This window comes from Arachis ipaensis, chromosome B5, assembly GCF_059453495.1.
Source record: "Arachis ipaensis isolate K30076 ecotype BB chromosome B5, ASM5945349v1, whole genome shotgun sequence".
In the NCBI taxonomy this organism is placed as follows: Eukaryota; Viridiplantae; Streptophyta; class Magnoliopsida; order Fabales; family Fabaceae; genus Arachis; species Arachis ipaensis.
The window spans coordinates 121,056,889-121,073,980 of NC_142440.1; the positions used below are offsets into that span (position 1 = coordinate 121,056,889).

Consider the following 17,092-nt stretch of genomic DNA (forward strand, 5'->3'; position numbering starts at 1 on the left):
CCATAGTCCCTTACAAAATTTTCTGGAGAAGAAAATGAGTCTACAGTAGAGCATATTGCTCGATATACTGTTGAAATTGGGGAAGCAGCTTCTAATGAATATCTCAAGATGAGATACTTTCCTTCTTCTTTAACAAAAAAATGCATTTACATTGTTCTCCAACTTGAGACCAAATTCTATTCATTCTTGGGCGCAGTTAGAAAAAAATTTTCATGATCAGTTTTTCCGAGGTGAATTGAAAGTTAGTCTTACAGATTTATTCTCTGTCAAACGTGCAAAAGGAGAATCCATTGATACTTATTTGGCGCGATTTAGAAACATGAGAAATAAGGGTTTTACTCCGATTCCGGAAATTGAAGTTGTCAAAATGGCTACTAATGGGTTAGAATTTGGAGTTAGGAAGAAACTTGTCAATCAACATACTTTAGATCTTTCCCAGTTAGCTGAAAGAGTAAGACAGATAGAACAGATTAAGAAAGAAAAAGAAAATTTTAAAAAGGGTTCAAAAAAGGTTGCATATGTTGATTGTTTTTCTGATAGTAGTGATTCAGATGAGAAGGAGATTTATATTGCTAAATTACGTGGGGGTCCTCCTTATGTATGCAAATCTTTGAAGCCTGTTAAAGGAAAAGAAAAAGTTTCTTCATATTCTAAAGTTGAAAATAAGACTTATTCTTTTGATATTTCTAAGGCAGATCAAATATTTGAGATTTTATTAAAAGATAAACAGCTTATTTTACCAGAAGGAAAAAAGATGCCTTCAGCTGTTGAAATAAAGAATAAGAAATTTTGTAAGTTTCATCAGGTATTTTCACACACCACTAATAATTGCGTCTGTTTCAGGGACTTGATACAAAAAGCAATTGAGGAGGGAAATTGAAGTTTGAGGATAAAACTACTATGAATGTGGACACTGAACCATTTGCTGCTGACTCAAATTATGTTGAGCCATTCAATTTGTCAATCAACATGGTAGAAGTTGATGCCACAATGGTTAGTGCTAAAGATGAAAATAAAGACCTGAGAGTCTTTGAGCAAGATAAGAAGCCAGTTTTTCCTCGTCCTGGTGAGGATCTGTTAGATTTTTTGTTGAGAATTAAAGAATCTGACAGCACCATCGCCATGTGCCCAAAGTGCAATGCTGTTTTTGACAAGGAAGCTGCAAAAGAGTTTGAAAAGTACAAAGTTGAAGAGAAAGAAAAGGCTGAGTTGAGAAAGAAGATTGCTGAAAAAGAAAATGAAACTAACGAGCTAAAGCGGAAGATAGCCGAGGGGAAACAAAAGTTGGGTGGTCAAACTCCTTTGAACAAGTGCATCAACAACACTAGGGTACAACCCGTCAACCAGAAGATGAAGTCTGTGGTCATGATTGGTGGAAAACCTGATGGATTTTCTCAAAAGATAAGAGTACCTCCCACCAAAATTTCAAACAATAAATGGGTCCAGAATGTGAGAAATGTGCAGAATCAACCTACTGCTTTTGCAAGAGGAAAAAACAAATGGGTGAAGCCTAGACCTTTTAAGCCCAGGTACTATGAGTCTCAGTTATGGAACATGAATCATGCACAAGTGGGAGGTAGTATATATATTCCAAAAAATGTGCCTGTTCCCTCAAAGCCAATTTATTCTTGTTATAATCCTAACATGCAGCAGGTTCCTAATTATTCTCCTTGGCCAAATTGTCAAAATATTCCAAAATATTCTCCTTTTACAACTTTTGAGCATAAAGAAAATATACCTGAGTATGTTCTTTTGGATCCATACAAGGGACATGGAGTAGATTTTCCTCCTTTGCCAACCATGGCCAAGTCTGCAGAAATAGGCAATTCTTCTAATCACCCTTAATGCAATAAAAATGTCAAGAATAATCTTGCTGGGAAGAGGGTAATGGTTGAAAACAAGGGAGAAAAGGATGAAGATTTAATTACTAATAATTTTGACACTGGTTTTGATGACAGCTTAGAAGCGATATTTAGTGTTAAGCAACCTATAGTTGTGGTGTCAATACTGCCTGAGGAGTATAGTCAAGTCCAGGAAGTAGAGTCATTAGAAGATGATTGTTATGATGTCTTCCCTGGAAGCGAATGCTTATTGCTAGATGACAATATATGTGGTGGAGGATTATTTGAGAAGCCTACTGAAAATGATAAGGAATACTTGCGTCCACTGCATATCAAGGCTCGTGTTGATGGAAGGATAGTCAATAAGATTTTAGTTAACGGGGGAGCTGCTGTTAATCTCATGCCTGAAAGAATGATGAGAAGGCTTGGAAAGACTAAAAAAGATCTGATTAAAAGTAGCATTGGGGTAACAGATTTTAATGGAAGGACTTCTTCTGTTAGAGGTGTGGTTCTGCTGTCAATTGAGGTTGGTTCTGTCAACAGGCCAACTCTATTTGTTGTGGTTCCTTCAAAAGCTGGTTTTAACTTGCTTTTGGGACGTGATTGGATTCATGGAATGGGTGCTATTCCATCCAGTTTACATCAAAAATTGATTTTCTGGAATGAAGATGGAGGAGTGGAAGAAGTTCTTGCTGACAATAGTACCTGTTACTATGATGAGATGCATGTGGAGTTCAGGATGTATAATCCTGGAGTCAAGCTGCTGACAGTTGACACCAATGCATTTAATCCTGAAAATATTGGGATTTATAAAATAGATATGAATGGTTTTATTTTGATCCCTAAGACCGGGCGAATACGGCCTCAGGAGAAACTTAGATGAGCTTGACGAGCCAACTGGCTCGACTGTCAGCCTATATGGTAGACAGAGAAGGGTGCATTGACAGTGTACCTTATGATTGTATATATGATGATGGTCCTTTAGGTTTTGAAAAAAATAACACTGACGCTGTAAAAAAGTTTGAAGTGCAGGATCCTTCGGAGGAAGTAGATATTAGTAACGGTGATTATCCTAGACCAACATATGTGAGCAAGATGCTGCCTGATGATTTCAAAAAAGAAATGGTGGAGATTTTGAAGGAATATTGCGACTGTTTTGCATGGGATTATGCAGAGATGCCAGGCTTGAGTCGTGAATTAGTAGAACATCAATTGCCATTGAAAGCCAATGTTAAACCTGTCAAGCAGCCACCAAGGAGATTTGCTCCTGAAGTCGTGCAGAAGATTAAAGAAGAGATTGAAAGACTTCTTAAGGCTAAGTTTATAAGAACAGCAAGGTTTGTCAACTAGATTTCTAATATTGTTCCTGTCATGAAAAAGAATGGAAAATTAAGGGTTTGCATTAATTTTAGAGATTTAAATTCTGCAACACCAAAAGATGAATATCCAATGCCTATAGCTGATATGTTGATAGATTCTACTGCTGGTCATGAAATGTTAAGTTTTATGGATGGATATTCAGGTTATAATCAAATATACATAGCTGAAGAAGATGTGTCAAAAACAGCATTTAGGTGTCCAGGTGCTTTAGGAACTTTTGAATGGGTTGTGATGCCATTTGGGCTAAAAAATGCTGGTGCAACTTATCAAAGGGCGATGGATAAAATTTTTCATGACTTTATTGTAATTTTTATGGAAATTTATGTTGATGATGTGGTTGTCAAATCAAATGCTAAAAAAGAGCATCTAGAAAACTTAAAAAAAGCATTTGAAAGAATGAGAAAGCATAAGTTGAAAATGAATCCCTAAAAATGTGCTTTTGGTGTGAGTGCAGGGAATTTTCTTGGTTTCTTGGTGTAGAAAAAAGGGATTGAAATTGACAAAAATAAGGCAAAGGCTATCTTAGAGGCTCCCCCTCCAGCAAACAAAAAGTAACTACAAGCATTTTTAGGGAAGGTCAATTACCTCAGAAGGTTCATTTCCAATCTGTCAGGAAAAACCAAGGTTTTTGCGCCTCTGATCAAGTTGAAAAAAGAGGAAGAGTTCCAATGGAAAACAGAGCATCAAGAAGCTTTTGACAACATCAAGCAGTATTTGACTAATCCTCCTATTATGACACCTCCAAGGCACGGAGCACCTCTAAAACTTTACGTTTCAGCTTCTGAAGTAACAATTGGTGGAATGCTGGCTCAAGAAGATGAGAATGGCAACGAGAGAGTGATTTATTATCTAAGTCGTGTGCTAAATGGTGTTGATAGCCGTTATTCTCCAATTGAGAAACTTTGTTTAGCTTTATATTTTTCTTGTTTAAAACTTAAGTACTATCTAATTCCTAGGAATGTTTATGTAATTTCTAAGTTTGATGTTCTTAAATATATGTTGTCTTCTCCAATATTGCATGGTAGACTAGGAAAATGGATGCTGGCCTTAACGGAATTTTCTTTACATTTTGTTCCTGCAAGAGCCGTTAAGGGTCAGGTTCTAGCTGATTTCCTGGTTGATCATCCTTGTATTGACATTGATAAGAGTTTACTAGGTTTCGTTGGTTTGGTACCTTGGAAATTATATTTTGACGGTTCATGCCATAAGGGTGGTGTTGCTATAGGAATTTTAATTATTTCTCCAAGTGGCGAGCCAAGCAAATTCCTCTTTGAATTGAATTATTCATGTTCCAACAATGAGGCAGAGTATGAAGCATTAATAATGGGACTGGAATTAATATTAGAAAGAGGAGTTAAAAATGTGAAAATTTTTGGAGATTCACAGCTTGTAGTCCGTCAAGTATCACTTGAATATAGATGTGTTAGTGAAAATTTAAGAAAGTATTTCAATGTGGCTACAGAGTTGTTGAGTAAATTTGATAATGTCATTGTAAGGCATGTTCCAAGGGAGTTAAATCAAGAAGCAAATGAATTAGCTCAAATTGCTTCAAGATATAAGATCAAGCCCTCAACACTAGAAAAATTGGTAAGGATAAAGGACATATTTATGCCTTTGAGAGAAAGAGAAGTGTTGTCATTAGAAAAACTAGACCCAGAAGATTGGAGAGTACCAATTGTAGAATATTTAAAAAATCCAAGTCTTAGTGTCGATAGAAAACTTAAATATAGGGCTCAAAGTTATGTTCTAATAAGTAATGTCTTGTTTAAGAAATCTGTTGATGGAAATCTCTTGACATGTTTGGGAGAAAAAGAAGCGTATTTGGCTCTTGCTGAAGTGCATGAGGGAATTTGTGGTGCCCATCAATCAGGGGAAAAAATAAAATGGGTGATAAATAGGAGAAGATTGTATTGGCCAACTATTCAAAGAGATTGTATAAATTATGAAAGCCAAAAACATGGAAGCCTTCAACATATTTCAGCGTCAGAACTACATGTTATAATTAAGCCATGGCCATTTAGAGGTTAGGCTCTAGATCTTATTGGACAGATTCACCCACCTTCTTCTAAAGGTCATAAGTTCATTTTGGTTGGTGTTGATTATTTTTCTAAATGGGTAGAGGCTATCTCTCTGAGGGAGGTAACTCACAATGAAATAATAGATTTTATTGAGGAGCATATTGTGCATAGGTTTGGAATTCCTCAGTCTATTACCACTGATCAAGGAACCATGTTTATTGGGAAAAAGGTCATGGAATATGCCAAATCTAGGGATATAAAAATGCTTTCTTCTACACCATATTATGCCCAAGCCAATGGACAAGTGGAGGCAGCGAATAAAATTTTGATTGCATTAATTAAAAAATACATTGGAAGGCAGCCAAGAAATTGGCACCAAACTCTCAGTCAAGTTCTTTGGGCTTATCGAAATTCTCCAAGAGGTTCTACTGGAACCACCCCGTATAAGTTAGTTTACGGTCATGATGTGGTGTTGCCAATTGATATTAATCTGCAAAGTGTAAGGGTGGCTAGATAAGACGAGATACCAGTAGTAGATTATTGGAATTCTTTGCATGATGAGCTCAATGAACTAGATGACGAAATGTTGAGAGCTTTAGAGCGGGTGATTCGACAAAAAGAGATTATGTCAAAATCATACAACTGCCATGTTAAAGTAAAGACATTTGCAGTTGGAGATTTAGTGTGAAAAATAATTTTGCCTATATAAAAAAAGTCAAAAACTTATGGTAAGTGGTCTCCAACTTGGGAAGGACCTTATGTAGTTGACAAAGTTTATTCTGGAAATGCCTATAAGATTATTGAAATCGGATCAGGAAGAAGAATTCCTTCAATAAATGGCAAATATTTAAAGATATATAGGCCATGCATACATGAGATAAACATTCCACATGTTTAAGGATACGAAAATATCCAGTTGTAGTGTCCAAAGAAAAAAAAATAGCAAGTGTCCAATCTCAAAAATAAGGATAGAGTGCATTCAAAAGCGAATAATAAACAAAATTCTAAACGTTCAAAAAGTGAAGATTGCAGACACATATTAAAATCACAAAGGTTCACATAAGAAATGCAAGACTAGGTTTCAAAGATCTCCTTCAAGCGAATAACTTCAGCTTGGAGAGCGATTTGGAAGTTCCTGGCTTCTTTGGCAGCTTCCTGTGAGGAGGGCATTTTCTCTTCAAGTGACTGTAAGGCTGCATTGCTACTGTCAAGCATGCTACTTGCTTTAGTAAATTGACCCTCATTCTTTATCAAAGCAGCATCCAGCCTACTTTTTGCTCCTCTCTTGACAGTCAGCTGTTGTTCTAAGTTTTGAATCTCCTCAGATAGCTCATGAGCCCGATCTTTAGCTTTTGTAATATGGGCAGCCAGGGTAGCTTTGACAGCCTCAAAAGAGGAGGTGTCTTATTTCAATTTAGAAAGAGATTCAGTTAATTGTTGACACGATGAGATGGCTGCCTGAGAATCTGGAAATTTGGCATAAAGATCCTCATAAACCTTCTGTAAGCGAGCCAACAAAGGATCAATAGTCTTAGAATGTGGTGTAATTGAAAAAGTTTGAAGAATATCATAAAGCTGAGCCTTAAACTGCGGATCCGTAGCAAGTGTCAAAACAGGTTTGGATAAAATGACACTGAGTTGTTGGCTTAATGGAAGCAGGATGGAATTGTCAACAATCTTGGTTGTGGGAGGTGTAGTATAGGGCTGCTCTGTTGAAGGGTGACTTTGAATGGTAGAACAAGATTCAACTATGGCCTTCTGTGTATCCATGCTACATGCATATGCTTCATTTAGAGTTTCTAAATCAGCCAATAAATCATTCACCACATTAGGGGTCTGAGCATGGACGAAAGGGATGGGTATATGTTTTTCTGACCGCTCACTTGGGGGAATTTCAAAATTTTGAAGCTAGACAAAAAATACAAAGGCAAAAGTTAACATAAAAATAAAGAAGATACAAGGAAGAGATACCAACCATCAGGCTAAATGACATGTTATACCTTATTTGTATTGGTTTTGGGTATAGGCTTATTAGATGTGGCAGCCATCATATTTTCAGTATTAGGCACGATCAAAGAAATGGTAGGAGTCACAGTGACCTAAATCAAAAAGTGAAATGAGGACAAAGGTAATAAAAAGGGGACTCAGCATGAGAAGTATCATCACCATGTAAGTTCTTTAAGATGATGTTATTTCAATATGGAAGACGTGAAAATATATAAAAATACCTGAGAAGCAAGTCGGTCACTGGGGCTAAGAGCATTGACATCTTCTTCCGAAGAGAATTTACTGACTGATTCATCACTTGACGAGGTGTTCTCGTTGTCCCTTTCATTGTGTTGAGAGATTACCAGTCCATCAAGATTGTCATTGGATGTATTTGATGTATCATTCTTATCATTACTACTTGAAGATATTGAAACTTCAATTGGTTCAAGTCTTCTTTTTACCCGGCGGTTGGAGCAATTAAGAGTGCATTTCTTTTTTCCTACAAGCTTACTAGAAGACTTTCTCAGAAGAGGATTTGTGGCAAGTGGGGTAGTTGTGTTCTCTGTAATAATAAATATATATATATATATATATATATAATAATAATGAAAAAAATTAAAACAGGTGCCATTGTGATAGCCTTAGAAGACATTGTGCATGAAGAAAATTAATAGCAACAACACAGAGAAGACATGTTACTAATAGAGGAAATTATCCTAACTAATAATAATAATAATAATAATAAAATGAGCAAATAGTTTAGTGGTAATTACCCTTTTTGCTCTTCTCACTTGTTGCATTACAAGAATAGTGGCCATCCTTTGACAACAAGTACTGAAAGCAACTTCAATAGAGGAGTAATAGTTTTTCCACCAAGAAAAGAATGAATAGGTGGTCAACGGACAAGGCTTGAAAGGGAACAAGTGGAATTTATTCCTCCGCGCAGCATTATCTTTCTGAATGCGCAGCAAATCTTCTAGTGAAATAGCTTTGTCATGCAAAGATTGTGACTCTTGAAGATGGTAAGGAGATGGAATGGCCTGAGCTAACCCAAATTGTCTTGAGACGGCATTTGGCATATAGATCGCTGTTCTTAGGTCATCCTCACCCGGGAATCCAGCAAAAAATAATTGGGGAGTTAAGAACTGTGACTAAATAGTGATGCTTTCTTTTTGTGTAACCTTAGCTGGGGTAAGCAATTGCGTCAACCATTCCGGACCAATTTGACAATTAGCAAAAAGAGTCAAATTGATGTTGTGGTATTTCTCTGGCAAGTGATAAAAAGTAAGGAAGAAGTGTTTCATATTATCATGTGAGGGCATCAACTTATCAGGAAAGATTAAATTGAGCAAGCGGTGTCCGGCAATCGCAGAATCTGTAGGCCCTTTTTGGGTCGAACGTGGTTGTAGTTCAGATTCAAAAATAGCAGACAGCTACAACTGAAAAAGCCAAACAGGACCGTCAACATTAGTGATTCTTTTCTTCTCCCTCATATGGGCTGTGATCCAATCTAGAGTGAGATATAGTCGAGTCAAGAACAATTTGGCCAAACACAACCTCTTGCCTTCAGCTAACATAACGGCCAATGGGACATAGGTGATTTCAACTTGAATACTTCTGACACAGAAAACAACGCCACTCAACCAATAGAGAAGGAAGGCCATGTGCTCATTATCAGAAACAGGTTCTCCTTCTCGACCTCTGTTATTAAAAATGAAACTCTGGTAGGTAATCGAAGAAATGTCAATGGCATACTTAGAGTCTGTGATTGACCGGGTAGTGGTTAAAATTTCCTCTCCCAAGGGAGGTAGGCCAGTTATTGCAGCCACATCCAGAAGAGTAGGAATAATCATACCGTAAGGAGTGTGAAACGTATGAGAAGTCTCGTCCCAGAAGTACAATGCACCTCCCATTAATCCTGAATTAACAGTGTAGAAATTTTTACTAAGCTCAATTAGGTCATATATCCCAATTTCTTTCCACAAGGTCATCTTCTCAGTTTCAACCCTACCCAACCAAGCATGGTAACCTCCAATGTTGGTCTTTGGGGGATTTCTGAATAGTCTGTTGTTGGAGTCGAAGTATCCAATAGGAATGGAGTCTTGAAAAGCAACAGATTTTCTTTGAGGTGACCAGAAAAAAATACTTTTTATCTCGTTTGCTTCTTTAAGAGAGACAATAGGGCCAACAAAAGCTGAGTCTACACTATCAATGGTCAAAGGGAGTAGCACCTGAGATTCCCATAATTTTGATTTCGAGGCCTCTGGTTCAGGAGCAAAATCCTTGCCATTCTTGACAACAGGCTTATCGCAACTGGCCACGTTAGATGAAGAAGGAGGAATTGTTGACAGATGGTTGCTTGAGGTTGCCATAATAATGCAAATTGAAAAATTCAAGTATTAGATGCTGAGGTTGTCAACGATCAACAAACAAGCTAAAAAAAGAATGTTCTTCAGAGTAAGATTCGAGTACTCATAAATAATACAAGTGATACTTGGAAGCCATTTTTGGGGTTAGGGTTCTTCACAATCATTAATGGAAAAGAAAGGATAAAGATGGAGTTAGCAGTAAAACCTTACTTGAAATATTGAAAAAATTAGATATAATCAAACCCTTGTGAACAGAGAAAGCTAATCGTAATAGATAAAATTTGGAAGGTAATAGATAAAATTTGGAAGAGTACGTGGGGTACACAGTTGAAGAAAAAATTTAACACTAGCGTATTATCTTTCTCACATGTACCACAAGAAGATAAGAGACATTTCACTTTTTGTTTAGCCAATTTAAATAAATAAACAAAATAACAAAGAAAAGGGGAAAGAGTACGGTACTCTTATGTACTTTCTAAATGGTGTTTCAAAATTTCATCCTTATCAACATTTATTGTTATCATTTATATACTAAAAAAAAAAAATAAATAAATAAATAAATAAACATACGTTTGCATATACTTTTTTTATTATTATAAACAACAAAATTTTTTCACTTTCAATCCCTGTATGACTTCAAGTGAAAAATTTTGGAGGCATTATATTAGATAAAATATAATTTTTATAAGAAAATTATAAAAAGAAATAATTAGTTATTTGGTAATGTTCCTATATATAATATTTATATCTATTTTAAATTAAATTAGATCATTTGATAGTTGGTTATTTATTTAAATTTTGAAATTAACATCAAGCAAGAAGTGCGGGAACAGTTACAAGAAATTTAAATTTTCTGCAAATAGTGTACAAATGGTAACTGTTAGCTGATATTAGGCTAGTCTATAAATAGAGTTTTAAGAAAACATTGTAATAAGTTCAGTTCTTCTTGGAAAACGCTTAGAAACCCAAAAAACGCTCTCAGCCCCTTGGCATCACAGAGTAAAATTGGGAATCTTAAGTAATTCCTCTGAACTCAAACACTTGTACTTTGCTTTTTTTCAGTTTTTATTAATAAAATTCCTCTACTTTTATGTCTTTTTCACTTTTACGTTCATGTTTCTTCCTTCATCTTCTTTTTAATTTATTATTTGCTTTAATTTCTGCATTTTACTTTGCCTCCGGCACCTTGCATGTTTTCTTTTCAGGGTTAATGTTCAAATTCGTCCCTGAAACATCACGCGATCTTCATTTTCGTCCCCGAATAATTTTTTTAATCAAATTAGTCCTTGAAAGATAAGCTGTAAGTCAAATTAGTCCTTCCGTCAGTTGGACGATGATGTGTCACGTTAAGTGCCACGTGGCATGATGACGCGACACGCCACGTGGCAGGTCAGTGACACGTGGCATGCCATGTGGCACTTGACATGTAAAAAGTTTTTTATTAGTCAAAATAGTCTTTGAAAGTCTAGACGTAAGTCATTTTCATCTTTCAAATTTTAAAAATTAGTCAAACTAGTACTTATATAATTTTTTTATAATATTAAATTTATAATATTTTTTATACTACTAATTTTAATATTATTTTTTAAACCTTAATAAACAAAATTCTCTTTACATAAAATAATAAAAATAATTAAATTTTTATAAAATTATTTTGTCATTTTTATTTTTAAATTTTACATTTTCAAATTATAATTTTTTATGTAAATTTTTTTTATTTAAATAATTTTATCAAATTATTGTTGATTATATATTTAAAAATTTAATATTTTAAATTTTACTAAATAATATAGTAATTATTTTAAATTTTAAATTATAATTTTTATTATTATTTAATTTATATAATAAAACTCAATAATTGACAAACTGGTTTATGTAATCACTTTTTGAATCTTAATATTCTAATATAATTTTTTAAATATTTCATTTAAAACAAAAGGAATTTTATTTTAATATGAAGTATATCTATTTAAATAATGTACTAGTGCGGAGTAGTCTGTGTTATGCATAGGTATAATATTTCCTATTTCATTTTATCTCATTGATTTGTGAAATTAAAAGAAAAATTATATAATCTATCTCAAACATATGAAACACACAAAAATTTATTATGGTGTTTGCACGTATTATGCTTAAGAAGCAATTCATTTATAATAATAATAATAATAATAATAATAATAATAATAATAATAATTAAGCAACAAATTTTTAATATTTTGTAAAGTTCAGAATTGATGCAAAATTTGTGGATCTTCTTGAATTTTGACTCTAAGTATCACTACCATTATATCCTATATGTAAGTAATATAGTAATGAAAAAAAAAAAGATGTAGTAGAAAAAAAATAATGGTATAACTTTGTTTAGGTTAACATACATAAATTTTGATTCTGAGCATATAACTTTGTTTAGGTTAATAAATACATATATTTCAATTTTGAGTATATATATATATATATTCCAGCAAAATACAATAATATAAGAAAAATATTTTAGAATAGAAAAGAATAAGAGAGATTTTGAGAAGAATTAAAGGAGAGAGATAATTTTATTGAAAAAAAATTTAAGAAGAAAAGATACAATTATTATGTTTTGTTTGTCAATTACATTTCTATTAAAATTAATAGTATCAAAAAATATTTCAAATATAATATTATGAAGAAAAAAAAATTATATAAGGACTAGTTTGACTAATTTTTAAAATTTGAGGGATGAAAATGACTTACGTCTAGACTTCTAAGGACTATTTTGACTAATAAAAAACTTTTTTACATGTCAAGTGCCACGTGTCACTGACCTGCCACGTGGCACTTAACATGACACGTCATCATCCAACTGACGGAAGAACTAATTTGACTAACAATTTATCTTTTAGGGACTAATTTGATTAAAAAAATCATTTGGGGACGGACAAAAATAAAGATCGCGTGATCTTTTAGGACGAATTTGAGTATTAACCCTTTCTTTTCATCTTTAATTTTACTTTTGAAACTACAATTGAGACCTTCAGACATCCACAAAAGAAGTCGTTTCCGCTCCTTAAATTAAGATTGTAAAACAAAACTCGAAAATTGTTGATTTATTTGTTGTTAACAATGGAACAAAAATTTGAGTAAAACAATAGTTATTTTATATAATTATATGTGGATAAATTTTATATATACGAGTTAATAGCAAGAAGATTGCAACACTCAAGATACTATTATCATTCTAACAACACACAAAATATATATTAAACACGTATCATTATTTTGATATAACACAAAATATGTGTTAGATATATTTTTATATTTTTATAATATTATAATACACTTTAAATATCAATATTTAATTAAAATATTATTTTTATTCTCATATTAAAAATAATAAAAATATTATTTATACACTAAAATTAATTATTAAAATTAATCATTAATATATTTATATATAAATATATATATAATTTAATTATTTTTAATATATATTTATATTTTAATATATATTTTATATTAATAACTAATTTTAATATAAACATATCTTATCTCTAAAAATAATTTCTGAACTCTATACTTTTCAAAGATAAAATTGCGGGAGATAACGAGAGAAGAAAATAAAAGAAGTGTCTTTTGAATTTTGATCTTATCCGATGAGAGAGAGAGATAGAGATAAAGAGGAGAGAATAGAACCCGCTGATGCAATTGCCAACTCACAATGAACTTAAAAGCGAATCAAAGCCTGGAATATTCATTCATAATATCATACTCTCTCTTTCTTCTATCTCTTACCGCATTTTCTTCCTTTTCACTTTTTCTGTCTATTATTTTACCCCTCACCTTCAAGGAAAGAAAACTAACGAGATACTACTAGTGATAGAAAGAGAAAATAGTTTAAAAAAAAAAGTTGAGAATATAAAACGCATCAAAGATTCGTTTTCTTATGCGACGCCCCGACCTCGGTGTGTTTTTTTCCTCCCAAGTTTTTCTACACCCTCCGATCCAACCCACAATACCACGTTCTCTCTCTACCTTCTCTTTCTTTCTTGCTTGTTTAGAAAGTTTATTCCGAATTTTGATTCTACTTAGATCCCATATTCTTCATTGTTGGATCCGTACTCTCTCTCTCTCTCTCTCTCTCTCTCTCTCTCTCTCTCTCTGCTTGTACAAAACGCCATTTCCTTATATATATTCCTTCTCACCCTCTTCTTCAAACAGTTTTAAGAGTTCCCCCCTCACGCAAACCAAAAAGGAAAGAGAAAAAAAAAAACCTGAACTCACGAGAAAACAAAAGAATAGAGAAGAATTTTGAAGAGGCTTGTATTGTTAATTTGCGATGCAATTCTCTGAGAAAATCCAACCCCAGAAGATGGGGTTTCGCGAGTACATCGAAGCATTGGAGGACGAGAGAAGAAAAATCCAAGTCTTCCACAGAGAGCTTCCCCTGTCCTTAGAACTTGTCGCGCAAGGTAAATATGAAACCGAAAAAGGAAAACATTTTCATACACCCTTTTGCGGAAACATGTTAAAGTTTGTTCCTTTTGTTTCTGGGTATTTTATTTGTTTATTTATTTTTACTTGTTTGCTCTTTTTTCTGATGTTCCAATTTTTTTTTCCTGTTTGATGCAGCAATTGAAGCCTGTAGGCAGCAGTTATCTGGAACAACGACAGAGTACAATTTGAATGGCCAATCGGAGTGTTCGGAGCAGACATCAACGGACGATCCTGTTTTTGAGGAGTTCATTCCAATCAAGAAAAGGGCTTCACCTGATTGCGATGAAGAAGATGATGAAGAATATTATGATGATGGTGAAGAGCAACATTCTCATAGAAACAAGATTCAAAAGGAGGATAGTACCAACAACAATAATAATAACAGCAGCTGCAGCACTGATAAGAAAAAATCTGACTGGCTCAGATCTGTTCAATTGTGGAACCCTGATCCCCAACCACCTAAAGAGGTACGAAAATAAGAAAAAAAAAAGTTTGGGTTCAACTTAGTTGAACTGTTTTAGTTTCTGTTTCTTGGTGTCGTTTTTGGTAATGAGTTATGTTACTTGCTCTGTTTAGAAAATTATTTGATGTATCCTCACGTAGTTAGACGCACTTAGTTCAAAATTTCTAACTGAAATAGTGTGGGAATCTGATTCTGTTTGAAATTTTGTTGATCAGGATGTGCCTAGAAAAGCGTCTGTTGTGGAAGTGAAGAGAAGCATTGGTGGTGCTTTTCAGCCATTTCACAGAGAGGAGAGCACTGTTGGAAAGGTTAATGCATCATCATCATCATTGCCAACTGCCAAAACGCCTTCTTCTCCGCCGGTGCCAGCAACAAGTTCCACAGGACCTGTATCGACCGGAGGCAATGCTGGAAGCGGCGGTAAAAGAGAGGAGAAAGGACAGGGTCAGAGGAAGCAGCGGCGGTGCTGGTCACAGGAACTACACAAACGGTTCCTTCATGCCCTTCAGCAGCTTGGAGGTGCAGATTGTAAGTATTTTAAGAAGCATAACATAATTTCCTTGTCAATTTTCTGTTACTCCCTAACTTTTGAGATTTCCCTCCTTCAATTTTGTAGCTAACATTTTCGAGTCATTCAATTTTTTCCTTTAACATTTTGTTCTTAAGTTTTCAGTTTTGTTCCTAATATTTTAGATAGAATTATCATCTTTGGATAATTTCTACACAAATAAAAAATATTAGGGGCAAAATTGAACGAAATTAAAAAAGGTGTTTTTGAAGAAAATCACACCTATATATTACAATTTGAATTGTGTGTATTGTATTTGATATTGAATATTTTGGTGTATGTTGCAGCTGCCACCCCAAAACAGATAAGGGAGCTAATGAAGGTTGATGGCCTTACAAATGATGAAGTCAAAAGTCACTTACAGGTTAGTAATTTGTATACTAAACTACTCTTTGGTCATTTCTAACTTTATGACTCAATTGGATTTGAAGCTTAGACATAAATGGAGTAGTTTTGAAACACACAGACACAGGACATCTGTTTTGGATGACTGAACGTATAAAGTTATTTTACAATGACATTATATCAAAATTAAATTCTTTGAGAAATGATATAAGAGTTTAACTAAGTCATTGGTATCAATCCTCTTTAACTTTCATAACAATTGGAGTTAGTTGATCTTGTATTGTAAATCATAGTTCTAAAAGTGTTTATTCCGTGTTTGTCTTGGACAGAAATTTCGTCTCCACACAAGAAGGCCAACCACTATGATTCCAAACAGTGCAAACTCCCAAACTGCTCCGTTGTTTCTTGTTGGCAACATTTTTGTTCAGCCACAAGAATATGCTGCTGCTACTGCTGCCATAGCTACCTCAACAGTGTCATCAGGGGAATTAACCACGGTTACAACTGCACCACATGCTGCTATTTATGCACCTGTGGCCACACATCCAACTACCATTGTTCCCCGCACACAAACTCATCCTTCAATGAAGAAGTCACCAAAATGCAACAAGTTAGAAGATGTTTCAGATCATTCACATTCAGAAGAAAGGGCTAATCACGGTGAAGGAAATTCTCCTGCCTCATCATCATCCACACATGGCACCACTTCACCTGGCTGTTGATTTTGAAGATGTGTGTAGAGAGGGAAAAAATGAAAAATAAAAACACAAGTTTTGTTACCAAGTTCTTGTAGAAAGTCCTCTATCCCTCAGTATTTTTATTTTTTTGGTTGTCCGAGATTTAATTATAGAAGAGAAATACATAGAAAGTGACAATTTTGATCTATAAATAAGGCACCCAATTTTAGTTGGATATATGATGTTATTTTTTTGGATTTTGCTAGGTAGACAATGACTTTTGTACAATGGGTTCTAAAATTAACAGAATAAAATAAAAAAATATTCCATCTTAAAGCTTAAATTATCTTCTAAACCTTAACATTAGCATAACTATCTGCACATTTAGTGAATTAAATATTCAATCATTATTAATGTGTATGAATAAATTGAATAAAAAAAATAATCATTGAATTAAAAATATTGAACATAATCATTAGCATACTTATTAAATTGAACATTCGATATCTCTATTGTTCACATTGTTTAGTATTTTCATTGTTTACCTATACTTTTTCTATTTTTTATTCCGAGTAATGAAATGAATTATCAGTTATTTTTCTAAAGTGTATATGTGTTTACAAACTTTCTGAAACTATTATAATTTCAAAAAGTCGTGAGACTAGCAGATTTTAGTAATTTTGGTTAGTAATTAATTAGCATATATATTAAATTATTTTAAAAAATAAATTGTATTGTTTTATGTATGTGAAAGAGTATTATTGTCGGTTAAGAATTTTTTTTCGGTTAGAAGAAATAACTTCGTTGCAAGTATAGTTCCAAACCGACAAGTAGCACTCAATCAAAGTTTAATTTTATTTGTCACAAATGCAAACCAATAAAAATACCGAGAGTATTAGATATTGGATCGTTTCTCAAAGGAATTGCAATGAGGTGTGCATATTATTAGTTATGGTATCTAAGGGGTGGCTTGCAAAT

The 17,092-nt window shown here is 33.7% G+C and overlaps 1 protein-coding gene and 1 pseudogene across 1 annotated transcript; both read left to right on the plus strand.

Annotated features, from left to right (window-relative positions):
* The first annotated feature begins 900 nt into the window (after positions 1 to 900).
* LOC148565601 (uncharacterized) lies at positions 901 to 2,724 on the plus strand (annotated as a pseudogene).
* Positions 2,725 to 13,215: 10,491 nt separating this feature from the next.
* On the plus strand, positions 13,216 to 16,351 carry LOC107643814 (transcription factor HHO3). Its single transcript, XM_016347567.3, has 5 exons — positions 13,216 to 14,036; positions 14,197 to 14,528; positions 14,740 to 15,052; positions 15,380 to 15,456; positions 15,767 to 16,351. Exons 1-5 carry the CDS (start codon positions 13,904 to 13,906, stop codon positions 16,157 to 16,159), a joined length of 1,248 nt encoding a protein of 415 aa, XP_016203053.1. The 5' UTR covers positions 13,216 to 13,903; the 3' UTR covers positions 16,160 to 16,351.
* Positions 16,352 to 17,092: the final 741 nt, after the last annotated feature.

Bases quoted from the DNA above. Each gene is read 5' to 3' on its own strand.
- LOC107643814 (XM_016347567.3), top strand. From the start codon at position 13,904: ATGCAATTCTCTGAGAAAATCCAACCCCAGAAGATGGGGTTTCGCGAG. The intron at 15,053-15,379 runs GTAAGTATTTTA...TGTATGTTGCAG, and splicing joins GCAGCTTGGAGGTGCAGATT to CTGCCACCCCAAAACAGATA. The intron at 15,457-15,766 runs GTTAGTAATTTG...TGTCTTGGACAG, and splicing joins AAGTCAAAAGTCACTTACAG to AAATTTCGTCTCCACACAAG.